This window comes from Amyelois transitella, chromosome 3 (genome assembly GCF_032362555.1).
Source record: "Amyelois transitella isolate CPQ chromosome 3, ilAmyTran1.1, whole genome shotgun sequence".
Taxonomy (NCBI): Eukaryota; Metazoa; Arthropoda; class Insecta; order Lepidoptera; family Pyralidae; genus Amyelois; species Amyelois transitella.
The window spans coordinates 6402250-6429498 of record NC_083506.1 but is presented as its reverse complement, the minus strand read 5'-3'; the positions used below and the strand labels follow the sequence as shown (position 1 = coordinate 6429498).

General features: G+C 34.9%; 3 protein-coding genes across 5 annotated transcripts; 2 read left to right on the top strand and 1 right to left on the bottom strand.

The window, feature by feature from the left end:
* Positions 1–255: 255 nt before the first annotated feature.
* Positions 256–6820, top strand: LOC106135504 (serine/threonine-protein kinase greatwall). 2 transcript variants are annotated; one of them, XM_013335827.2, is made up of 12 exons: positions 256–641; positions 721–969; positions 1555–1783; positions 2078–2221; positions 2337–2455; positions 2700–2896; positions 3697–3906; positions 4065–4275; positions 4392–4543; positions 4885–5009; positions 5297–5509; positions 5716–6820. In XM_013335827.2, exons 1-12 carry the CDS (start codon positions 549–551, stop codon positions 5760–5762), a joined length of 1989 nt encoding a protein of 662 aa, XP_013191281.2. In that variant the 5' UTR covers positions 256–548; the 3' UTR covers positions 5763–6820. The 2 variants fall into 2 exon arrangements, with proteins under 2 accessions (XP_013191281.2, XP_013191280.2); XM_013335826.2 differs by having other exon boundaries at positions 2078–2254.
* On the bottom strand, positions 6741–15567 carry LOC106135520 (proclotting enzyme). Of its 2 annotated transcripts, none has more exons than XM_060950859.1 (12): positions 15246–15567; positions 12378–12457; positions 12085–12255; positions 11513–11631; positions 10752–10903; positions 10208–10254; positions 10027–10128; positions 9347–9507; positions 8804–8939; positions 7780–7918; positions 7484–7629; positions 6741–7107 (listed from the first exon to the last, which is right to left on the bottom strand). In XM_060950859.1, the coding sequence occupies exons 1-12, from the start codon at positions 15379–15381 to the stop codon at positions 6952–6954; spliced, it is 1545 nt and encodes a 514-aa protein (XP_060806842.1). In that variant the 5' UTR covers positions 15382–15567; the 3' UTR covers positions 6741–6951. The 2 variants fall into 2 exon arrangements, with proteins under 2 accessions (XP_060806842.1, XP_060806836.1); XM_060950853.1 differs by having other exon boundaries at positions 10208–10287; positions 15246–15566.
* Positions 15568–20039: 4472 nt separating this feature from the next.
* On the top strand, positions 20040–27181 carry LOC106135521 (protein takeout). Its single transcript, XM_013335856.2, has 6 exons — positions 20040–20177; positions 20687–20856; positions 22708–22778; positions 24742–24881; positions 25297–25446; positions 26321–27181. The coding sequence occupies exons 1-6, from the start codon at positions 20111–20113 to the stop codon at positions 26476–26478; spliced, it is 756 nt and encodes a 251-aa protein (XP_013191310.1). The 5' UTR covers positions 20040–20110; the 3' UTR covers positions 26479–27181.
* Positions 27182–27249: the final 68 nt, after the last annotated feature.

Below are 27249 nucleotides of genomic sequence, written 5' to 3'. Positions count from 1 at the left end.
CAAGTTAAGTTGGATTGCTGACCGAATAATTAAGGTAGTAAGATATTATCGATTCTACACTTGCTGGTGAAACAGTTCAACTCTGAGGTTTATGTTAATGCCATAATCATCCTATAAAGCAGGAAGTGATAATAATATTTACACGAAAGGAAGCCTTACTGATACCGATACCACATCTATTAAGCTGCATGGTCTTTGATCGAAGCCTACTCCATGTGTCAACATGTTTATTGTCACTATCATTTGTCACTGACGGTCTTTTAATTTCCTTAAACAAAAATTCATGAAATATACTTTTTCAAATTTTATTCGTTGGTGTTATGATTATGATCGTGGGTGAATATCGAAATGTGGATGCTGAATTCGTGAATATTATAAATAGTTTAGTTAACTATACACTTGCTTTCGTTCGTTCGTAATAAAGTAAAGACACAGATGTTGAAATCATTGCGACAATTTTTATTTCATTAAAACTCATCAAGCCACCTCACCAAATTTCGCTTTAATAATTTAGTCGCTACGCTACTCATTACCTTGCTACCCCTACGATGGCTTCCAACGAGTTTAAAAATAAAGATAGTTCCGAAACTCATACGATATTAGAGAAAATTAATGCAATTAATGATAGTATCGTTAATAAGGTTGGTAGATTGATTGATAAATCTGATTGTCACTAAGGTCTGATGATCTTTGTTTATATTTTGATTGATATTGTTGCAGGCTCCTGACATTAAGGATTTTACTATCATAAAGCCAATTAGTCGTGGAGCTTTCGGCAAAGTCTTTTTGGCTCATAAGAACAGTAACAAAGAGCAAATGTATGCCATAAAAGTAATGGAAAAATCTGACATGATAAATAAAAACATGGTAGCTCAAGTTGTCACTGAAAGAAATGCACTTGCTTTGTCAAGAAGTCCATTTTGTGTACATTTATTTTATTGTTTGCAGTCTGCCTCCTCTGTTTACTTAGTGAGTATTTAACTAATATTCTAATTTTACACTAGCTTTTCTTCGTTCCTCGCCTACATGAAAAGTACTTTATGTTCCCCATAATCCACATTATGACACTATACTCTATGGTGTGCAAAATTTCATGAAGATTGGTTTATTGATTCCACTGTGAAAAGCTAACAAACATACTTTTACGTTAATAATATGAGTACATATTAAATAACAGTTTCTAACCATTCAAGTTTTGAGTTATCCTACCATTTACTTATTTTAAGCTTCCGCATACCTTTACCTACCTTTGAGGGTTTTCGAATAATAAATAAACATGATTACCATTTAAAAGCTTATAAAAGTTTTAAATAAAATTCTAAAGTCAAGTTGATTTCAGGCTGGCAGCCAGTTGTGATCAGGATGTAAAGATCCAACTACTGAGTTAGCAATTGCAAATTTAGTCAGGTATTCATGATAAATGTCCATAAATACATACCTTTATAAACACAAAAACACTTAGACCAAATTTGATGAAATTGTGACCAGACCTTCCCTGAGGAACCCTGGGCAAATGTAATATGTCTTTATTTTGTACATTTTATTTATTTGTAGGTAATGGAATACATGGTAGGAGGTGATTTGAAATCATTATTGGGTGTTTATGGTTTTCTTGAAGAATCCATGGCAGTTTTCTACATAGCAGAAGTTGCCCTTGCTCTTGACTATCTGCATAAGCACAATATTGTCCACAGAGATCTAAAACCTGATAATATGTTAATAGCAAAGAGTGGACATGTAAAGTTGACTGATTTTGGATTGTCCAAAGTTGGAGTTCAAAGAGGTATGTCATGTTTCATTATGTTTTTAGTGAAGTGAATATCTTGATTAAAATTGTACATTGGTCACATTTACCCGTAAAACATAATTTCTCTTGATTAATTTACATTTATCGAACAAAGCCATAACAAAATATGTTGGGATACAGGGTAGTTTAGAAAATTAACATATATAAAGGGTCAGACAGCATAAAGGGAATTCATTTTATATGTAAATAAACAAATAAGCCTTTATTCAGATTACCTTTTTAGTAACATTTAGTGTTTTTGGTTTAATGTTTGTTAAAAAATGTTTTCAGATTTGGAAATATCAGACTTTGTGAATTGTACACCAAGTTTGAATTTGAGGACTCCCGGCCAGCTGCTATCATTGACATCTCACATATCTTTTGGATCCGGTGGTGCAGAAAGCACACAAACATCAATTGTTTCTGTTGAACCCTGTGAGAACCTCCTTGATGAACTTAAGGAGACTAGTATGACTTAAGATTTTATTATTTTATTAATTGAATACATTTATGTATTCCTAATAATAATAAAATTCCAAAATGTTTGCAGGTAAGGTGAATGATGATGGTGTTCCCGGATTGGGAAATTCACATATAATGGATCACTCTCAGATGTCTGGTATACATCCATTTATGAGTGCTGACAGTATCACATTTGATGATATTGTTGTAAGTATTATAATTAATTGAATTCCATATAACAACCTCATTGGTCAACACAAACAATAGATCATTTAAATAACAGTGATTCACGTAAATAATGTAATTTTAAACAACAAATATTGTTTTTTATACATTAAAACTTACTATCTCATTTCTAAAACATTATTAGAGACAATGATTTTTAAAAAAAATTATCTGATGAGCAAGAATTTTTGTAATAACAGAAATTACTGTTACATATTCCTTGCAGTCTCAAGATTCAGGTTCGGAGTCAATCAGTTCATATCACACTTGTGAAAGTTCAAAAAATAGCAGCAACTCTAGAAGCAAGTCAACTAACACTGATTCATCACTGGGAGAATCTGCAGTGCTGTCAGATTCGCAGCACAGTACTGATAATTCAACCTCACCTCTTTGTAGAGGGCATTCATTGAAACGCATACCAAGGTAATTTCACAGAGTTACTCAACATTATGACATTATCGACATTATCGTTTCAAAGTCCATTTTGATTATAATAATAGGTATGTTGAAATTTTATTCAACTTATAAATATTAAAATTATTGGCATACTAGCTGGCTAATACACAGTTGAATGTGGCAAAGACGTAGTACATGGCCTGTAATACAGATCCGGTGACCTGTACACATAGGCGATAATATGGTTGAGCGTACCGACCATTTTAAATACTTAGTATCTGTAGTCCTGTTTTATGGCTGCCAGACGTGGCCTTTGCTGGAGCGGTACAAGCAAAACCTGCGTGTCATGGAAATGAACATGCTGCGCTGGATATGTGGAGTATCACGGAAGGACCGCGTGAGGAACTCCCATATATATACAGACCGAACAGATCATGACTGGACATTACAAATGATAATATGCGAGCCAATAGACTGAAATCCGAGGACGCCCAAAAACGGAGCAAGTGGAGAGAGAATAATCGGAAGGCGGACCCCGAACCCCGAAGCACTTCTGTAGAGGGCGCAACCGGAAACACGCAGCGATGAGAGATGAGAGAGAGTTTTAATTGGTAAAAGCTGTTGCCCGCGATTACTTACGCATGGATGTGTATCTAGTTCTACATACGTGTTCTAGTTACCAAAATGTAGATACCCTAAATGTTTCCCAGGCCTAAAAGTTGTACAATAAAGAAGGTTCATCGAAAAAAATTAAGTAGGTAGTTTCAAAGATTCGCGTATAGAAACACCCTTACAGCAAATGGGATTTTTACAATTTACTATTTTAGTTTCAGAGCAAAGAAAAGAAAGAGAATTTTGGATTGTGAAGGAGACACTCCGACGGGCGTCACTAGTCTCGCGGAGTCTAAGGAGAACCACAGTGGGCTAACACAAGAGATTATGGGCTTGGAACTCAGTCAGAATACTCCTAAGCGTCTAGCCTTGCACCCTACTCCTGATAGACACAAGAATCCTATAAAAGGCGTTTTGAAAAAGAGGTACCTTGTGAACAACATTGTTATCCCAACTACTTGTAGGTGGCCCTAAATTCGTTGCATTTTATAGGTGGCGCTAAATGCCTCGCTTTAATGCAAAGATTTTGTGTGTAAATATTTTTTTTTTCAGATACAATAATGTGTTTTGTTTAATATTGCAGATGGGTGTCTCAAAATGATAGTCATCATTTCAATGCGGGCGTAATATTTTCTACCCCAGTCTCCAACAACAAATCAGATGCCAAGAAGAGGCACAAATCCACCCGTTTTAATCTCCCTAAAGATGAACAGCCTTTAACGGAGAAATCGATAATGTTCAGCAAACACAAATCTACTAGTTTAGAAATATTTCCTACAAGGAGGCCTAGTAAGGTAATAGAAATAAGTTATTTTTTAACGTCAGGCTACCCAAACCTATATTCGAACAAAAAACGTTGATAAATTTAATATGCTCTCATAACTAAAAATAGCTTCATTTATTATTCTAGGGTGAAAGGTCACCTACAGACCTGTGCAAAACGCCGCTGGCTACAGCGCAGACACCTTACCGCACACCGAAGAGCGTCAGACGAGGCAACCAAATATCTGACCAGAGAATTTTGGGGACACCAGATTACTTGGCGCCGGAGTTGTTGTTGAAGTAGGCAACTGAATAAAGCTTTCCGAGACTGCTAGTCAAAGTGTTTTCGTCACGGCTTACGACTTTTAATCACGTCTATATCCCTTGCGGGGTAGACAGAACCAACAGTTTTCAAAAGACGTCACGGCAAATTTGATAGCGTACTAGACAAATGGATGTTAAATATACATAATGAACTTCACGTTATTATTATCCAAATAGTAGCGCTAACTATTTAGTACTGTTGGCTAAAGTCCTGAAAAACAACTGTTTTGTATTTGATATTTTGGAGACTTCATGCTATATTAACGCCTCTAGCGACAAATTCACTTTTTAGATGTAGGTATTTAACTCTTTTACAGACAAGGACACGGACCAGCTGTAGATTGGTGGGCACTTGGCGTATGCCTGTACGAATTTATGACGGGTGTGCCGCCATTTAATGACGAAACTCCGCAAGCTGTTTTCCAAAATATTTTATCTAGAAGTAAGTACAATATTACTTTTTCGTTTCTTATAGATACAAATAAGTTGACATTTCTTTTTCTGTACCACTCTTTCCCATGGATGTCATAAAAGGCGACTAAGGGCTAAGCTTATAAACTTGTGATACTTCTTTTAGGCGATGGGCTAGCAACCTGTCACTACTTGAATCTCAATTCTATCATAAAACTTAAATGGTCTATCAGTTTCTTCAAGACTGTTGGCTCTGTCTACCCTGCAAGGGATATAGACATGAGTATGTGTAGATAATGTGTAACTTTTCTATTACAGATATAGAATGGCCCGAGGCTGATGAAGCCCTATCAGTGGAAGCCGTGGGTGCAATAGAAGCGCTCCTAACAATGGAACCACAGGATCGGCCGGCCGCCGAACAACTAAAAGGCATGCCATTGTTCCGCAACATCGATTGGGAGAACCAGCTGAATGCGGAACCACCGTTTGTGCCTACCCCAGATGATTTGCACGATACGGGATATTTCCAAGGTGAGAAACTTGAGTGAGAAATGTGAGTAAGAAATATGAGTGGAAAGCAGGAGTAAGAAGCATAAGTAAATTCCGGTGAGAAACAGGAGTTTCTCGTTGTAGTCTATAGCAAATACAGATAATGAAAAACTGGAGGATTGTTTCTGTGATTACATTCTTTTTGAGAGAAGAAATATCTTTAAGAAAGTTGTCTTTGATTGTTCCAGCTCGCAACATCCTTCAGCAACTTCACGTGTCTAACTTTGACATGTAGATTTCATCGTGACCGTATGTAGAATAAAATTATTTTTAGTTAATTACTAGACATTTCAATGTGTGATATTATAGTTATGTTATAATTATGTAATGCCTTGATCTTAGCCTTTTAAAGTCTTGGTACGCGATATAGCAAGCGGACTGAGAAAAGTGGTGCGTTTTTTTAAAGCGGTCGTATATTGAGTAGGATTTTGTAAAATCTAAAGTGTCCAATGATGGATGGAAAGGTGACTGGTATATCCGTTCAGTTTTATCTAATATCTAATAATATCGAATTATGCTTTAATTTGTCACACAATAGGGATGATGACAAGGTCTTAAAACAATATTAATTATTTAATAACATGATAGAATACACGTAATTAAATACGTTTCTCGAATTTTTAGTTTTAATTTTGACGCCCTAAATGTTTTTTTATATTCTTTCAAAGTACGATGGGAAAGTCCATTTTAAAAATTAAAAATTATTTAAAAATAACTATGCCAGGAGTGAATAAACAAAAATATGGAATAACTTTTATTAAGACATCATATTCATAAACGCAATAATAAAGGTAGCTGCCAAACAAATAAAGTTCATGACGCGAACAAGAAACTCAGGTGTGACGTCACACTTGAGTAGCGTTTTGCACGGGGCATTTTGGACTCGTCCAAATAATGTGTTACGTCACCTATTATATCTCAGGTAGTTTTTTGTGTAACAAAAAAAATTGTCATCATGCCTATTATGTTTCCAAAATTTAATTTATGGAAATTTTTAAGCTTAACTATTTCTGTTATACTTTCCCTACTTACTGTTCGCTTACTATATCAAGCAAGTTCTGTGTAAGAATTAAAGACTGACTATAAAAAATGTTTGTATCTTAGTGTTTTATGAATTGTAAATGGATGATAATTTAATATATTGAACTTATAATTCTTCAATTCACTATCCGTGTTAATGTTATAAAAACGGGATATGAAAATAAAAACTATATTGAAACTAAGAATATCTTTATTTCGAAATCTTATTTATATATTGGCACATTTCCATTTTAAATGGGAACATATTACTGGAAAAATAAACAAAAATCATTTCTTCCACGTGTTTCAATCAATTAAGAAAGGCAAGTTTATTGGTTGTCTTTCTCAAAATGATTGATATTAAATTTAACTTAACAAATGAAGAATATAAAAAATATATATGATTATTTAGAGTTTTTTTGAATCCAGGGTAAGAAGGCAGTGACTCTTGTGTATACTCCAGGGTACTGGCCTTTGCCACATCCGATACCCCAAGACACGATTCCTACTTGGGTCCAACGGCCTCCTTCGTTGACCATTAGTGGGCCACCGCTGTCTCCCTGTTGAAAAGTTAAATGTTCGTTAACACAATATTAGTCGAATGATTAAAACATAGATATAAGCGAAAAAGTGACAGGACGCGAATAATCATAAAAATTAAGACTACTCGTATACTAATACAACCATAATCATAAAAATTAAAGTTTCTAAACTAAACGTCTTTTACTTTATTTTCTGTAAAGATACATACATAGTAAGAAATCTATTAGTCGAAGGATAACCCCCAAGATTGCGCATGCATACTTTCGTCGTCTTCCCGATGACGTTTAACGTTGTGTAAGCCAAAAAAGATGGGCAACAAAGTTCCTTCGGGTGTTCTTGTTTCAAGTATAATAAAGGCTGATGCAGATATTATGACCAAACATAAGAACTTACACTGCAGGAGTCCATACTAGCTTTACCAGCGCATAGCATGTGCTCTACGATTCCTCCAGGCGCCGCCGCGCCATACTTCTGCCTGCACTCAGCATTTTGCCAGATGGGTATAGAAACCTCTTGCAAGATTGAAGGTTGAGGTCCGCCTGGAATAAGGGTGCCAATTAAATTATTATATTTTTTGCAGCTGTGTATTTCGTTTACTCCCTACGTAAAATCGACGGGGATAAGTTTGACATGTCTGTCCGTCTGTGGCCTCGTAGCTTAACAAAAATTTTTTTTATATTGTAACTCACTTTCGCGTAAACTGCCCCAGCCAATGACGGTAGCAACAATGCCAGCATAGGCTTTGCCCGAGCCTGGCAAACAAATGGGGTGCACCTTCTTCGTAAACGGCACGGGCTGATCCAACGTTAATACGGCGACGTCGTTATACTGAAAAAATGTAAAGTAAAATTCTGTATTTATTCTGGAATAAAGGACTAAATAAGGTATAATGCCCGCAATTCCGTTTGCGTGTTATTGAAAATACGAAGGTTAAGATTATTAAATATACTCAAATTTTACAGAGTATCTGGTCCCTTTGACTTCTACATCACATGATCCAGATCTACCATTTTTTTTTTCGCCAATAGAAAATACTCATCAGGTTAAACAACTTTTGTCAAGACGTCTTTTCCATAATTCGGATGGTTTAGCTGGTCTTAATGGTTATGCGTCAGGCGTTCCAGATCTTCGATTTTTATACGCCAACAGAAAATGCTAATCAGGTTGAACAATTTTTGTTAAGCGTCATTTTGATATTTCCTATAGTTTAGCTGAGTTGTTATGGTTCGATATCAGCTGTACCAGATTCCAAAATATAGATATTATACCCTATATGTTGGCTAGGCAGGCATAAGAGCTATACACCAAAAAAGTTTCATTCAAATCCGTTCAGTAGTTTCGGAGATTAGCGCGTACAATGATTCATGCTCGGTTACTATTTTTATATCGTTATAATTTTTTTGAAAATATACTCAATGTACAGACAATTTTTTTACTGTTTTATTACTATGTATTGATGTAGGTAAGCCATTTTTATGTTGTGCCAATACTGCCGTGGCAGAACGACGAATAATGGCAAATTAAATCAATTACGTATATACTACATGACACAATTAACTAACTCTAAGTTGGTCAGTATCTGCATTTAAATCCTCATTCATTGCCGAATGAACTCTGATTTATCAGACTTTATTCACAAAAATCCATTATGCTACCACTTGATTATTTAAGGATTGGGAGAATCCCGCGTACCTATTGTCTTCTTATACTTACAAGAGTGCGCATATCGAATCCTCTGTGCCTCACCACCCTCTTGATTTTTCGCTCGATGTGCTGTGTTTCCACGTTAGAATGGATGTTATAGTCTCCAAGTCTGGCAGTCAAGCGAGCGACATCCCATGAGGTCATGCTGCAATTATTTCGTTGATATAAAAGCTTTCAATATTAAATGTAGTGCTGTTTTAAAAATAATTTGACCTACAGGAGCCTACATTTTTCCATCCAACCAGGATGAGCCATATTTACCCAAGGCCACTATATGCCGCATGAGCTAAGGCCGTATGTATAATTTCCAGCAGCGTAACACTATATTATCAAGGGGACACCTTAATGACAAAAGCATATTAGTGCATCAAACAATTTCAAGGCATGGGAGTAAGTAGGTACCAGACCGCTTACACCTGGCTTCGGCCGCGATCAAAATTGTTGGTTCGTACCCAGCTGAGAGTGAATAAAAATTACCTTTATTCGAAACAAATTTAGAATTTATAAGAATTGAGTTTCGAAGCAAATGTGTAAAAACGCAAAGAGACTTACTGGGCGACGCAATGCGCAGCAGACAACACATGTCTATCGTCAATGAGAGATCCGCCGCAGAACTGCCGGCCGTTGTTGAAAAGAGCCACGATCCAGGGCCATTCGTTCAGGTCTGCGTTATGACCACCCACAATACGCTCCTCGTCTTGTAGATCATACGTCTGAATACATTCAATCAATATACATAAAAAAGTACAAAAAGTTGGTATTTTTTTATACAATATATTAATGGTCGGATTTCGATGCAATATTTTTTGTGAAGTTTATTATACTTGGGATACATAAAGGTAGTACAATTCATCTTGGAAACCTAATAAAGAAACGAGAAATATTTTATCTAGGCACCTTAGGAAACGTCGTTCGGCCTAATGCACATATCAAATCCACGCGTACAAAGTTGTAGGCGAAAACTAGTTAAAAATTAACAAAATATTCGTGCAATGAACCAGATTACGTAGAACTCGCAAATGAGATAGTAGTGAAAGTAATGTTAGACTGTTTTTCATTAATGATGCAAAAGAGCGACACCTGTTTTACAAGACTGGTCTAGAAACTGGAAACAGTTAAGTTTAGATCGACTAGATTATGTCGGTCGATTCGTTTCTTTCTATGTTAGTGTTACCACAAAACTGAAGGATTAGAATAACCTAAATATATTTTATTTTAAAATGTAAGAGTACCTGATGAGCACCATTTTTAATTCCACATTCAGTCGATGGTTGCGGTGAAGGTTTTACTGGTTGTGGCTTAGCTGGCTGTGTCGGGAAAGCCGGAGGCCAGGTCTGTAACAAAAGTAAAATAGTACTTAGAACTTACATAAACATTAAAAGCAATGTCTTAACAATTGACTATGATTCTGACCTGCTTTGTGGTGCTTGAAGGTTTGGTTGCCCAGGTGGTTGTGGTACCTGCGGTAGGTGGTCTAGTAGTTACTCCTGCAACTATTTATTTATTTTTTTATCATCGCGCTTAAACATTGGCACGAATACATGAACATATATTTATTATAAAACAATTGAATGAAAAAACAAACAAGGATCTAACTTAAAGAAGTGAAACTTCCTCTCGGAATGAGGTAATTCGGAATTCGATTCAGAACTACAGAATTCATTTAAAATTCAGAACCAAGTTACATACTTATATGGTGCACGTGGGCTGTTGTAACTTGAAAGCGACTGCAATTAGAGCTATATGTACTTAAACTACTAGCGTTTCCATAACGCAAATGTTTGCGAGAAGGAACAAAATAAATACATATAATCACGTCCACATACCTCGCGGGGTAGACAAACACTTTTGATAAGACTGAAAGGCCACGTTCAAACTACGGCTTGACGGTGACGTCACGAAAAGACGTATGAAAGATTTGGAAAATTATAACTTGTCTTTGTGAGATGTAAAGTACCAAGAGAAGGTGGATGAGTAGGTGCGGTATGGTCAGGTGGGTGAGTCGGCAGCGGAGGTATCGTCGGAGGCCAATTCGCTGGTATCTGCCTAATGTTGACATTCTGGAACTGCGGCCATTGGGGTGCTAGTGCTGACAAAATATTTGGGAACCTGCAACAAATTTTATCTGTATTGAAACGAAGTTTATAAATGTTGACGCACGAGTAATAACTATAAATTTAACGCGACCCTAGGAATATTGTTTAGCAACAAATACCTACCTATAAGCGGCCGAGTAGTTTAGATAACGGCTTTGAATATCGTGCCCATTCTAAAAGAATAGAACCACTCCATCTCATTCGACTTACACATTAGGCGACTAAGAGACAGGCTTATAAACTTGGAATTGCTTTTTTAGGCGATGGGCTAGTAACCTGGCTCTATTTGAATCTCAATTTTACGATTATCCTATCCGTCTTTCATGACTGCTGACTCTGTCTACCCCGTAAAAAATATAGACTTGATTATACGAATGAATAATTTTAGGGTTCACTGGTTCGAGTCCCGTCGCTTCTATGAACTAATAACTCCTTTTGTGCAAGGAAACCTTCGCAAGCCAACCTGCACTGAATGTGTTGTGTCTCTTTTCAAGTCAAGTTATGTTCATCTATAGATTCGTGTCACTCAGAAGGGTAACATTCGTTATCGTCCTCGCCATAAAGAAGAGGGGCGTCCAAGTTTTTGGGAGAGGTCTGTTACTGCGGACTTTGAGATACTGACATAGAATTGACTGGTGGTAGTTGCATTGGCATCACTGGTGGAAGAATTCCTAGTCGTTGCACGTCAGGTTCCTGTTGAGGCGGTGTGCCTACAGGTTCGGTGCAACAAACTCCAAATACCTAAAAATATACATCAATTAATGAAATGAAACCGCCGAGCTTGCATGAAGAGAGTTATGAATATGGATGAAGCGAAGGAAGTATGCAGAGATCGTGGTAAGTGGAAAGAGGTAGTCTCTGCATACCCCTCCGGGAAAGAGGCGTGATTTTATGTATGTAATTATATCGAAGGGTAAAAAGCAATTAAGATGACTTTTCAGTGTTCTTAGCAAGTTATGTGATAAAAACGTTGGTATAATTATATATTTCTGATCATGACTTGCAACTTGAAGCTAGTTAGGTAAAAATGTATTTGTTTATATTTTACTTAAATAGATTTGCTACAGAAAACGACCAACGGTTTCCAAAACATATTGAGAAATCAAAACTGAAAAAAATCAGGTTTTTAAAAACTTGGTTTACGGTATGAACAAAGGGGTCAGGTTTTTCTCTACCGATTAACCCATAACTTACCTCCATATTATCGCCACTGATGTAGCTGCAAGTATCGTAGTGGCCCATGACCCAGCCATCAAGGCCCGGCAGATTGGCTACCTTGAACAGCGGGTAGCAGTCGTGGAAACTCTTACATGTCCCCTTTTTCCCGATCGTGGTCTCGCAATCTAATCCAAATGCTTCATCTGTCTAAGTGACATAGAGAAATCTGATTAGATTAAAAGTGCTCACAATAAATATTTTTACTGTTGAAGTTAATTATTTTTATAAGTAAGTGATATTATGAATAATAATAATAATAATTGACATACCTGCCTAGGTCGCAAAAGGAACAGCTGTTTTCCATCTCTAGTGACATTTGCCGCATCTCGTCTGATTCTGCTTACATGAGCTGAAAAATAAACAAATCACTTGAACATAATAATATACGATGCATTTAATGTGTTTCATGCTTATATATAAAAATCGTAAAAATAGGTTATATTCAGTCATATTATAAAAAGAAAATATTTTGTAAATACCAACCATGTGACAACTCAATGGGAACAGTGCATAGTTACACAGTTAGACAGACGGAATTTATCCATGCGATCTGATGCGATCGCGATAAAATTTAATTGTGGTATGCTCTTGGGCTATAGGAGGCGTGGCGTAAACGTTTGTATTAGGTTAACATGTCCACATTTCGGACACTGATCTAAGATGATCCTATAAAAAGTCTAACTGCTAACGGTTTATTCATTTTGTATGTACCGTAATAACATTAAGGTATGTAGGTATAAGTGATTCCTCGAAACCAGTTGGCGCCCACCAAAGCTGGTCCGACCACTGCTCTTATTTATTCAGGTTGATTTTTATATTATCTTCGATTTCGGATATGCGGGGTTATTTATGCAGTTTAGGTCAAAGCCGTGTTCTAGTGCTGTTTTTACGCAATTGTCTTCTCAAATTACGCTATAATTTCACTGAATTTATCTTTCCGCAATAATAAATATCTATTATATGTATGTAACATCTTTTGAGAAACCTTGCAAAGCTCTGCATTGTAAGTCAGCAAATTTAGTAATAAAGTCAAAATATATACTAAAATCAACTAACAGACCCGTATGTTCTATTTACTTAATAAATTATTATCATACGGGTAAGTTTGTTCATAAAATCAGTAATAAATAATAACATAATTACACTGAAAGCCATTTTTATTGGTTGACCTTTATTTGATTTTGTAATATTATTATATTATATGAATTGATTATAAGTCTAAAAAAATATATAACTTAACTCTTAAAATGCATGCAATAATTTTAAAATAATGTATACGTTCTCGTCTACTATTGTAAAGTAGGTAGGTAGGTTTTCAAATAAGCACCTATATATGAACGAATGCAAAGACTTTCACGATTACAATCCGCTAAACAGAATATAAACTTGCATGCATTGCTACTTTGAATCGAATCCTGCATAACGGGAACCGTTTTCAATACAAAAACAATTTTGTTGAAAAATTATTAAAAAGCATTAGGTATTTTATAGGTGTCAGGTCGAGTTATCGTATAGCCGCTCGGGCCAAAAGATGCTCGGTGGTTCTGCGGTCTTTCTGGAGTAATTTCCACTCCACTACAGGAACTTTATTCTAATGCATGCCACTTATCTTGAGATGTTGAGATTTTCTTCTCCATATAACTTAAGTGAAAATGTTAATTATGAATCTAATATCAATCGCGCCCCGTTTCCTTCTCGAGCTTTCTATAACTATATTTTTCTATAACATTTTTATTCAAAGAATTTATTATTTAATTACTTATTTTGTACTATGTTTTAATTAGTCGTGTAAAAAAAATAAAAAAAAAAGAATGATAAAATATTGGTTTACCGATATTTGGCCATGCAACTTGCATACGATGTTGCACATTTATATCCAGTTCTGTGGCTTAAATGGAATTCCTTTGGTAAATAAAAAGTGTAATGTTCGGCCTTTAAAGGTTTCTAGTTCCCACGAGCTTAATAAATTTATTCATATATTCAGTAATTTATGTAAGAATGCCATAAATCACTACAAAATTAAGTTTTTTTGGAACATCTTTTCAGATTGGCTTCTCGACCTGAAAAGATGTTCATTATTATTTATTGCATTATTAATAAGCTTCCAAAGTTTACTACAAAGTAAGCTTGTCAAATAAAATGTATTTTCTTTAATGGCGTTGTGATGTGTTACTTTCGAAGGCATCCCTGTGTTTTCGATGAACCTGTACGAGTGCGATAGTAGGTATAGAATGATAAATGACTCTAGGTTTATTCTAGCTTGTTTCTTTGTTCCGATCATAAACAAGTCTGATTGTTAATTAAATCGTAGTCGGGATTCCGGGTTCAGCGATCCAACGCAAGGAAATGTCAGCCGTGTCGTTCAATCTCCAGTCTCCGATCTAATTAATGTCCTCGACGGACCCCGCAAAAAATATATGTACTAAGAAGCGCGTCAAAATGTGGCGTGGACAATGCTTTGATTGATGTGATCGGCTTCGAGTTGTGGGTGTCGAGCATTTGCATTGAATCGATCCTATAGATATTTTCCGAAATAGAACCCACGTGAGTCAAAGCGACTAGCGGCCGGGTTGACGACCAGCGAGTGATTAGTCCCTTCTTCGAAATGGATCTCCTTAAACCACTGGTTCAATTTTTCTTATTGATCAATCTACTTGATGTTGACAAAGATATCGTTGTTTATTTCCGATGGTGTTTAGGCCATGACCGGACATCTCGATTGCAAATTTTAAACTTTCTCTAGCCTCAAAACCTCATACCGGCATGAGGCGTGCATTGTTTGACACCGCACTATACGAATACTTAACGCCTTTACTTTTTCGACAAATGACTGTAAACAAACTATAACTGATATTATTGAATGTTTACAATATGAACAAAATAAATTTAATAAGTTGCAAATAATTTACATATTTCTATTGTAAGAACAATTTTTTACTGAAGTGCCTATATGAGCACTTATATGTTTATGATTATCATAATTATGATGGCCCTGATGAATATTTTGTTTGATAAATTGGAAACGATGTCACGAAACTGCTTTCAATTAAATACTGTATTCACTTCATTTTTTATGTAAACGTAGGATCATTATATTTTTTGTAATATTCATTTAATTTATCAATTCTGTTGCTTACCGTTGAGTATAACTGCATCCTCGGTATAAAATGCACCGTCAGTTGCAGAAAATCCATTACGGACATCAAAAACACTGCCGCCGGTTGTCGCCAAAAAGCACACCCAAATAACTAGAGATGGAAATTGCATTTTCATATTTTTCTACATTCACAAAATTAAACTTGAAAGATTTAAAAAGGTTATCCCAAACGGACGCCCCGCACGGATGTGTGTCCCGCGAAGAGCCACTTCGCAAAATGTTTCGGCCACGATCCTCCGCGCCTTTATAATATGTTTACACTGACGCTCTACATTGACTTTAAAAGATAACAGAGCTTTTTCTCCTTTTGTGCAGCCTGACACTCGCTTTTCGAGCTTCATAAAATATGACAACGTTTAGTGCGCCCCAAAAGGCTTCTTCGATTGATGGCGTTTATTTTTGGTCTGTTCACACGCTTATAAAAGTACTCGATTTAAACAAAGGTTCATCGGGGAGCAATGAACTACAGGGCTTTATTATTGCTTGATAAATAATGCACTGAAGATTTTAATAATTACATTCCGAAGAGAATTAGGCTTTTTTGTCTTGTCTCAATGTTTTAAACATATTAGAATATAGGTAATATACTCGTAAGTGTTACCAAAAATCGATTAAAATAACAAGCAAGTCTAGTAGCCTTAATTTTAGGTGTACTTATTTAGTTAATACTTCAGTTTTAACAAATTTTAAGGCTACAATTAATACGCAAGCAATGTCACGGGCGTAACCTAGTTTAAATATAACTGAGAACTATTTGTGGTGTTATGTATAATCAAAAGGGGTAGATAATACTTTAGGGGCTTGCTAATAGGCTTGTACACCAACATTTCATGCAACGCATTAAACCGTCACCAACTTTAAATCGAGGTGGAAATTGCAAAGATTTCTAAATCTTTATCCATCTTTGGCATTAAGTACTTTCTTCGTGGAGCTCAAGGTTTGCCTATGACCACCATTCAGGAGTGGGTGTATACTTACGCCTCAACTCCATGACTCTAATAGAGGAAGTTGGTTCAAATAACATATAAGTAGTTCTCATCAACTGATGACAGTGCTTTTTCCCTATTTCTTTACGACTTACCTATACAGAAAAATGCTCATAAATTCCGGAAGCATTAGAGATATCGGCATTAAGTTTTCTTAATTTACGGGCATAAAAACAAAATATTCAAAGGGTAAAATGCATAAATTCGGGAGCAGACAGAGACTAAATGACCTCAAGCAATTATTTCATTAGGTACGGTTCCTAACAGCCGTCAAGTTTAATAATTTTTTTGACAGGCGTAATTTATTCCAGGCACCAGTAGCGACTTGAAATCTTTTCTTGAAAACGCGGCACTTATTAAAAAAATATTGTCCTATAAAAAATATGCCTTTAAAATATTTACGGCGGCTGTATGAAAAACTTCTCTTAAAATTTTTTTGTTAATTTATTCGCGCGTTATGAAGAGTGCAGATTGAGATGCGGGCAAATATTAATATAACATTAAGAATTTCAAACCTTATAGTGTCTGCCTAAGCTAAGCTGAGAATATCTTAACTGACATTTCTGAACATTCATCAATTTGCCTTATCTGCACGTAATCTGTCGAATGGTAATGAGAAGGTTTAATGTCATGTCACTCTGCTTTAATATTTAGGAGGTTCGGAGCGGCATAAAATATTAAGGCATGCTCTTAAATATTTTCCTGTTCAGGATGCAAGTTGTTTTTATGGTGTGCTAACAAATACTGCTTGGAATATTATTAAAGTTTTGTGGTTGTGGCAGACGAAAATTTAAGGTCAACGATCTTGGAACACACGTATTGATGACTGCGATCAACTTGGCATGTCAACGGTAACTGTTTTATTAAGTACTGTATAAGCATGTATACCTATATAACGTCATATCAGAATAACTAAAAAATATATATATTTGATACATTAATTTTGTTCTATTTAAACTAAGGTACTAACAACACAAACAAAACATACATAACTAACTTAGGTACCTACTTACTTAGTTTGCTTCTAAATCTGTTACGATTGTGACAGCCATACGAATTTGAAGAATAAGCAAAATAAACGTCTCATCTCTTACTGTTTCAGCACTTTCATTGCATTTTTGTAAGTCACTTCTTAAAAAGTCATTATAGGTATATCATATTTTCTGTTTTATACTTAAATGACTGGCACAAGTGGTCACCGATTTTATTCGTAATCACTAATCGTAATTATATATCATATATACATTCCAGAATAATCTTGAAAAGACTGAAAAGCCTAGTGCAGCAATTGGATTTGAACTTCCGGATGTCAATGGCAAAACAATATGTAAATATCTAATATATATATAAAATACAATGTAGTAAGCAGTTATAAATATATCATTTAAAAAATTTAACTAGTTTTTATTATACAGCTGACGTGCTGGAAAGTCATCGATTGTAAATCTTTGAAGTTTTTATGACTGAGGCAAATAATAAGTTCTTCCTCCTCCTGGTGTTGGTGCTACTTACTTCCTCACCTCTCTGAAGAGGAGACTGTGATGTGCTTGGAACCCAGTCAGGATTATTATCGAAACCTGAAAATCTTCCGTTTCTGAGTTAGTGACTGATTGACTGAATGTATGTCTGGGTGCATACATACATACATAAAATCACGCCTCTTTCCCGGAGGGGTAGGCAGAGACTACCTCTTTCCACTTGCCACGATCTCTGCATACTTCCTTCGCGTCATCCACATTCAAGTCAAAAGTAAGTAATGCTAAAGTCTCATGAAAATGGATTTTCTTCATGTGTTTGTCACGAGCAGCACATCTTCTCTTACAAATATTATAGTAGTATCATTAATCTCCTCCAGTCCCGTTATGTTGATGATCGAGATTTGGAGCAAAGCAAAAACTTACAATGAACCGTCACACACTGACTATTGAGCATGCGAAATGTTGTCGGTGAATCTTAAACAGATTTAATTACCGATCATAAAATATGCACATATAACGGGGCGTTTCAGATATATATCATACGAGTCCTAATATTCTTTTGGAAATGTTTGATAGTTCAAAAAATGAACTCTATCTCTTTTCCGCTGATATCATAAAAGGCGAGTTAGGGAAAGGCTAATAAACTTGGGATTCTACTTTTTAGTGATGGGCTAGCAACCTGTCATTATTTGGATTATTAAGCCATACGCCCGAAGGAGACATTCCAGTCTTTTCGAGATGGCCGGCTTTGTATCCTGTCGTAATGGATTATATTTATGTACGTTATTAGTACGTATGTACTTAAGAATGGGACTACTCTATATCTTTCTCGAGGATGTCGTAAAAGGGGACTAAAGGCATATAAACATTCATCGGCAAATTTCTTTTCTTGTCCAATAGAAAGAGTCATAACCCACCACTTGATTGAATACAGCCTTTAAAACAGAACTAAATTAAGATTTCTCTCTGATACAAAAGACTTCAACGAGCAAGGTGTTTTTCCTAGAACATGCAAAATTCAATAATGTAGGTAGGTATAAGATGAAATTAAATTATTTGATTTTATGTTAAGTATTGTCCGTAATAAATATTTCATTTTTTATGGTTAAATTATTAATCAACAATTAGTATTTAATATTGAGAATTCAACTAACCACTGTGTATTAAGAAGTTGGAATATTATTATTATATAAGTATGTACATTTCATTATAACCTTAAACTAAATGTCAAAAATAGTACAGACACGTTTGCTAACCAAAACCTCAATAAATTTCGTGGTTTAAAGCAAATGATGATACTTATGCGACTGAAAACTTCGCATACAATGTTCTCATTTGATATCTTTGCCAAACAAATAAGCAAGGAGATTCAGTCGCCGAGTGGTTGCAGTCGGGTTGAAGTATTCGATATTAAAAAATGTTTTTCACCAAGGCCATAAATATCAAATTACCTTCTGAGTTTCTTTCATCAGTTAGAGTATTATCCGATGTTTACAATCTTAGTAAAAATTCGTGCATGAGGACATAACCACCCACTGGATGTGCACCATAAATCGTAATTAGCCCACTTCAGTATTGTCGTCATAGGCTAGGCAGATCCAGGCTCTTCGTAAAATTATCAATTCAGGTTAGGGCTAAATAGATTAATAGGGCGCTTCAAATATTTTTGTTCTCATTTTGTTTTTGTTTTTTTTGTTTTACTGCGATACGATATAGTGTCTATAATATTAACTATTCCTTTTATTTTCAACATTCGCTACAATACGTGACGCAAACACCACGGGTTCTGAATTTGGCCCAAAATTTTGATGTAAGTATACAAGTCTGGTCACCTATCGCAACTGTATTCCCCAAAAAAAATCGTACTCGTAGGGCCAAGCTTTCCTAAAAAAATTCCTTACCTTACCATTCCTGGCACTTATAAAAAAAGAATAAGACCATTCCATATCGATCCTATGGATGTCGTAAAAGGCGATTATGGGATAGGCTTATAAACTTGAGAATCATCTCTTAGGCGATGGTCTAGCAACCTGTCACTATTTCAATCTCAATTCTATCATTAAGCTAAACGGATGAACGTATCAGTTTTTCAAAACTGTTGACTCTATCTAACCCGCAAGGGATATAGACGTGATTATATACACACGTATTAAATACGCCAATAGCAAGCCGACTTACGTAGTGAATAAAACAATGTAATACAACTGGTTATTCTGTGATTAGTCCCTAACTATTATGTATTCTAGCGAAGTGCAGGCCGCCAAGCCGACATTGAGAGTGTTTAAGTTTATGCAATCGCGGTCTCTCGGCCGGCGGTCCCCACTGGCACAACACTTGACTCGCTGCTCCAAATAACTCGCCTACTGGCGAAATAAGACAAGATGAAGTCAAAAATATCAATATATTTATTAACAATCCTAGCCGCTTGTTATGGACAACTGGATATAGGTACGTATTTATTAATAATATTATTTTATTTATTTAGTGTTATGCTTTTGGCATTAATCATAAAGACCTTCACCGGGATTTTTTATGTAATCAACTACAAAAAAACAATTTAAGTATGTAAAGTAAAAAGTAAGTAAGTATGTGAAAAAAAGAATCCTTTGCCTCCGAGGATTCCGTTTTGTGATTTCCCTATGTGGTAATTTATTTCTTTTTAGAAATTCTCCTACGTAGTGTAATTTTTTTTTCTTATAATCTTTAGCATTTTATTTGTATGAACATATCAAAGCTTTTTCATGTAATACAAAAACATATTATATTTTCTATACCTTGTTTTTACACAAGGTATAGAAAATATAATATCATATTATCACTGCGTTTTTACGCAGTGATAATATGAATTACTATTTGTCGGACCTTGGGCTTTAAAACATAAAGCCTGAACTGAGAGTGCACTTGGCAACACGTAGTAAAGATTATTTTTTTTAATAACAAGGTAAATAATGTTACAGGAAAATATCTGAAGGTGTGCGACAGAAACTCTGCAGATGTCAACGATTGTATGGTGGACGCCGTACAAGACGGCCTCGCAGTCCTAGCCAATGGTATCGAGGACTTGGGGGTGCCAGCAGTGGATCCGTACCATCAGAAGGAATTGCGGGTTGAATACAAGAACAATCAAGTCAGTATAACTATCATAATATAGTAGGGACCTTGCGCCGTTATGGCATGTGGAAATATTTCTGTTATTTATTTATGATACCTCGATTTATTATTGTTCAATTCCCGATTATTTATTTTCCATTATAGGTAATTTACATATTCACGAATTATCTACTTAGGTAATATCCAAATACTATATAATTTTAATGATGAGAGTATTACGTATAGGTATATAAAAGTTATGTGTAAACACATTGTATTACATTAGTTTATTATAAATAGTTGCAATGGACATATATTTGCCGTGTGGTTCCAGGCACGAATAGAAAAAAGAATAGCACCACTCCATCTCTTTCCCATGGATGTCGTAAAAGGCGGCTAAGGGGTAGGCCTATAAACTTGAGATTCTTCTTTTAGGCGATGGGCTAGCAACCTGTCACTATTTGAATCTCAATTCTATCTTAAAGCCAAACAGCTGAACGTGGCCTATTAGTCTTTACAAGACTGTTGGCTCTGTCTACCCCGCAAGGGATATAGACGTGATTATATGTATGTATGTATGTATGCAATGGACATAATAACATGTGTAAAAAAACATGTTTTGTAATTAAACCTGGTGGAGGGAACAAAAATAATTAAAGAAAATTCTACAGCTTGAGTACCAACATTATCGTTGTATGTAGGTCTGCTACTCATATATTAGTTTACCTTATTTAATTTTTATTTGTCACTGATGATCTTTCACATCGAAGACAAAAAGAAATTAATTGTACATTACAAATGAATAAAAGTGCAGATATAAAATGTAGGTGTCCATTTCATTAAAAAAAATATTAAATAGGTTCAAGGATTGTGCAAAGCAAGAAACATCATTAATTACATTTCGAACCTTAAACGAAGTTAAAACATTTTTTTACTTTGTGAACGCAACGAGTTGGGATTTCTCGCTTTGCCTTAGAATCATCAGATCAAGATCTGATACAGGAAAATTGGAGAATTTTCTGATTCTACTTCTTTTGATAGTCATCATATTAAATAAGAAGAAAAAAAAATGAAAATTTTCTCTCTATCTATCTTATTATTGATTAAAAATATATTAAACATTATGTAATTACACAAACAGAAATATTTTTTCTTTAGATCCGAAATTTAGACCAAGAAAACTTTGTTATATTTTCATGTTTTCGCGATAGAATACCTTTGTGTGCCTTTATAAAATACATATGTATACTTGTTAACCTTGATATACATAAATATCGCGACTGAATTAAAATGATCAACACGAAACCCTATTTATTACTAGTTTCTACAATTTTATGAAGTTGATGATGCCATTTTTACGTGACATAAATAACAATCGTAACATGCGTCATTCATATAAATAGATGAAATTGAAACAAAACTGGAATAAATATTTAGGAATAAGTTGTATAAGGTAGGTAAACATTAATAAAGCGTTTCTAAACTCTATTGTATACAATAACATATCTAACAAAATTAAAATATTCATTCATTCATATAATCCATCTATATCCCTTGAGGGGAAGACAGAGCCAGTAGTCTTGGAAGACTTAGGCCAGGTTTAACTGTTAGGCTTAATGATAGAATTAAGATTCAAATAGTGACAAGATGCTCATCGCATAAAAGAAGAATCCCAAGTCTTTAAGCCTTTCCCTTGTCGCCTTTTACGAGATCCACAGGAAAGAGATGGAGTAGATCTATTCTTTTTTATTGGTACACGAAATGTATATTATAGATATATTGTTGGTAATTCGTAAAATGTAATAGTCTGTACGTTATTATTTTTATAATTAATAATAAACAACACTAGGTATTACGTACTAAAAGAAAACCGGATATTTTTTTACAGATTGCAGCCAAAATGTCAATGAGAGATATTTTCGTCTATGGCCTGAAAGAAGCTAAAGTACATGATGCAAGGTAAAGAGCTTTGGACAATATATAGAGCGTTTGTTTTATATAAAAATAACAACTAAAGTCAAAATATTTACTAACTTATTTTTTTTTATAAAATTCCAATGTCGTTTTAATAGTATTATTTTTAACATAAGCAAAATTAATATGGGACCATTCGGATACTCTAATAAAAACAAAAAGAATTTTCAAATCTATACTAATATTATAAAGCTGAAGAGTTTGTTTTGTTTGTTTATTTGTTTGTTTGTTTGTTTGTTTAAACGCGCTAATCTCAGAAACTACTAAACCGATTTGAATAATTCTTTCACTGTTAGATAGTCTATTTATCGAGGAAGGCTATAGGCTACAATTTATCCCGGATTTCCTACGGGAAACGTCAACAATGGAAGGTGAAAGTTGAATGAGTCGGCCATCTGCGAGCTTTCCACGCGAACGCTGCGCAAACCAACAAAGATATAGTAAAACAATGTACTAAAGATGTGAAGTACTCATTTTTTGCCACAAAAAAGTCCGTGAGAGCATATATCTATCTCTTAAGGTTTACTTACAATAACCACTTTTATGTTCATTTTTTAAGATTATTTTTTCATTATAAACATAAGTTATTTTGAAACCAATTTTCTTTAATTCAGTATTAATCCTTATCCAAATAAATATGTTTATTACTTTCGGCTGTTCATGTAGACTAAAATTGCCATTTACAGTATATAAATCAGACGAATAGGTTTTGAGATATAGTCGTTATAAGCAATTTGCAGCGAAACATTTAATACGGCGAACCAGCGTTCTTTCTAATACGCGTGACCGCCTGACCGAGTCGCATAACAATTAGCAGCTATAATTGATAAAGCCGAGGAGGGTGTTTGCAAAAATAAATATGATGCCCAAAATTACTATTCCACGCGGACGAAGTCGCGGGCACAGCTAGTCGGATTATAAATCCAGTAGATATTCCGTAACATACATAAAAAGTACAATTGAATTGAGACCCTCCTCCTTTTTCGAAGACGGTTTAAAAAGGTATTAATGATTAGGACTTGTTGTAGTCTATTTTGATCTATGTAAATGACTTGTTCACCGAGACCTTATAATAGTGCCTTGCGTTATAAGGACAAAATATTGCAAAGACAAATAGGGCGGGTCAAAGCTGTTTTCCATAGTTAGTAAAACTAGTAAAAAACATCCATATCCATTTAGAGAATTTCTGTCTTTATGTTTGTACTCTCATCAATCACGCGAAATTTTTGCACTGATTTGAATGCGTTTTTTCTTAGAAGTGTTTGGCTCATTCGAACGTAGAAATTGGTAATCACCTCCCACCCCTCTATACAAGGGAGTGAGATTTATTAATGTGATTGCCAGTGAACGATACTCATGGCCGCAACGGCCTCAATAGCTTGCGATGCTCGAGAGGCGTAATTGACGATATTATATTTATCTGCCCCTAATTGGAGCATTTAAAATAATCTCTAAGATCTAGGAATTTGTTACTACCTACCTACCTTAATAAATATAACGCAACTACAGTCTTCTACATAAATGTTTATTTTTACGGCGATGCAAGTCATGAAGCAAGATGTAAGTCATGCACTGCGGGAAATCACCATGTTAAATACTAGTTAATTTTAACTAATTATGTAGGTAAGATTTAATCTCACGGGAAGTGCAGTTGAGATCACAAAAGTCAACCAATTATATTTATTATATAGTTTTTAACACTCAATAAAAATGGGTGAGATTATAACAACAGGACCTTATAAAAGTTTCTTCATAATGATGATGTTGGTAATTACCTACCTCTAGTTGAAGTTGCATATATGATCATACCTTTTTAAAAACTTTGTCAGTATAAACTAGTTCTAATAAAGTCTGATATGTCATAGACCAATGGAGCTTACGATTATACAATACGTACATAGTATAGGTATGTATGATAAATACCAAGAGGAAATTATCTCATTTACAGACTTCGTGCAGATGAGGATCGGTTTCACTTGGAAGTAGATTTGACGGCGCCGAAGGTGTTCGTAACGGGGCAGTATGAAGGAGAAGGCCGCTACAACTCGCTACGTATTAACGCACACGGGACATTCAACGCAACTATGAGTAATATTTTTATTTGTATCTAAATTACAAATTGACTGGGTTAAAAAATACATGTTTTTCGAACGTTATCTACTCTACATCTTGACCTAACAATGGCCTCTGCTTCCCCAAATTTTTCACCATCGATTGAAAGCGGCGTACGGCGTACGTCTATCATTATCTTGGTATTTAGAGATTTATTATCTATATAGAACTCCTACAGATGGTATTTGTAACAATAAATGAGTTTCAAGTAGCTGGTGCAAAATTTATTTTTGTGTTAGAGTTGGAAAGATTTCTATAGTAAAAATTTCGTTCAGAAATCTTCAAAGTCGTTTAACCTTCGACAGAGTCGTCGTGGTCGTTAGTCATGATGATGTTGAGGATCAATAAATATATGTACTACTTATATGTAATTCTTATTTTCTTATTGCAGCCGATTTAGTATATACTTGGAAATTAGATGGAATACCAGAGAAGAGGGATGACAAAATCTATGTTAGAATAAATTCATTCTACATGCGACCAGATGTGGGAAACATTGAGTCATATCTTTCGAATGATAATCCAGAGACAAGAGAACTAAGTGGGTAACATTTTTCGCTAAAATAGATATTACTTATCATCAGGTGTGTTTCTCGGCTGTCCTTTTTGTGAAAAAATCGGGGTTAACCTACGTACGACAACAAACGAAGCTCTAAGGTTGAGAATGTCAGATTAGTTATAAGTGGACTTGGAAATGCACTTAATTAATGATTACCAATAGATTCGTTAATTGACTAGGATTGGTCTAGGAAGTTGTATTGCCGTCAACGGCATCTGGTTGTATAATTGCGGGCAGTCATGTATACCTATTCACTAAAGTCACGTAGTAAGTATATATTTATTTCTAGTGTAGATACCTAACTACTCTTATTAGTCACGTAACTGAAAATCATAGGACATCGTGATGCGTAATGAACGCACGGGATTTGCAAATCATCCTTCCTTTAAAATTAGTAAAACTTTGGCTTGGTTATACCTACTGTTTGACCTCATCACTTTTTATGGAAATTGGATAAAAATAAATTAAATTCTCTAACTGCTTCTCTGTCCATGCTGTTAGATTGTGGCAGTCATTGCCTCCAGAGATACGTGACTATAAATCACTGTCCACAAAAAATAAATAAAAATAATACCTCCTTTATTAGTTATTTCGTATTTATATTATATATGTATTTTATTATATTTTATTTATGTATTTGTTTATGTAGGTATGTCTATTATTAGTTGTGTGAGTGGAGTACAGTACACGCCTGTCACCCTTTCCATCACGTCTCCTATTTCGGGTCTGCTGGAAGAGATTTCTTTTGAAATAAGCTCAACTTTTGTAATTTTGTTTCTTGTGTTTATTAGTGTCGATATTTCTGTGTACATAAATTAGTAAATAATAATAATAAATAAAATATCTTTATTTACAGCAAATTTGGGAAATCGATTTTCAAATAACAACTGGAGAGCACTATACAGAGAATTTCTTCCCATTGCGCAAGACAATTGGAATAAAATTGGAATTCGTGTGGCCAACAAGATATTTCTAAAAGTACCGTACGATCAACTATTTCCTGCTAATAACTAATTTCTGTTAATTGTTCTAGTAATTAATTGCGTATACCTATAGGTAAGATTGAATTAAAGGACTGTTTTGCATTCCATTTTTTCGTGTGACAAGATATCAACCAAATTTTTTGTTGATTTAATTATTATTATTTATTGTTTTAAGTATGTGCCGTATGGTTTCAGGCACTTTAGAATAGAACCACTCCTCCATACCTTACCTACGGATCTCGCAAAAAGTAACTAAGGGATAGGATGAACTTAAGATTCCAAACTGAATCTCAATTCCATCATAAAGCCATACAGCTGAACGTGGCCTTTAAGTATTTTCAAGACTGTTGGCTCTGCCTACCCCGCAAGGGATTTAGACGTGACTATATGCATGTATAATTATAATTAGGTAGATATTTAGTTGTTTAATTTTTGATAAAGCCAATCAAAGAAATTTAAGGAAATAAATAAAGTAGGTAGGTAGATAACCTAAGACCGAGCGTCTTGGTGTAGAAAAGACCAAACCCCAAATAATCGGACCAGGAACGGAAGAAGAAGAAAATAAGCTGGTAGATAGGCAAATAAAATGAAAAAAATGACGAAACGTTTCGAGAAAAGGTAGATAGGTACCTTGTGCCCCTACGCTTCGCTTGGCTCGTCTTGGAAGGGGCACTACCCTATCCCCTTAATAAAATGTAAATATACGACGACTTTATCTTAAAATAAAAATTATAACTACACAAAAAACATTTTGTTTTTTTTTAATATAATAATTTGTAAATTTGGTTACCTACTCTACAAA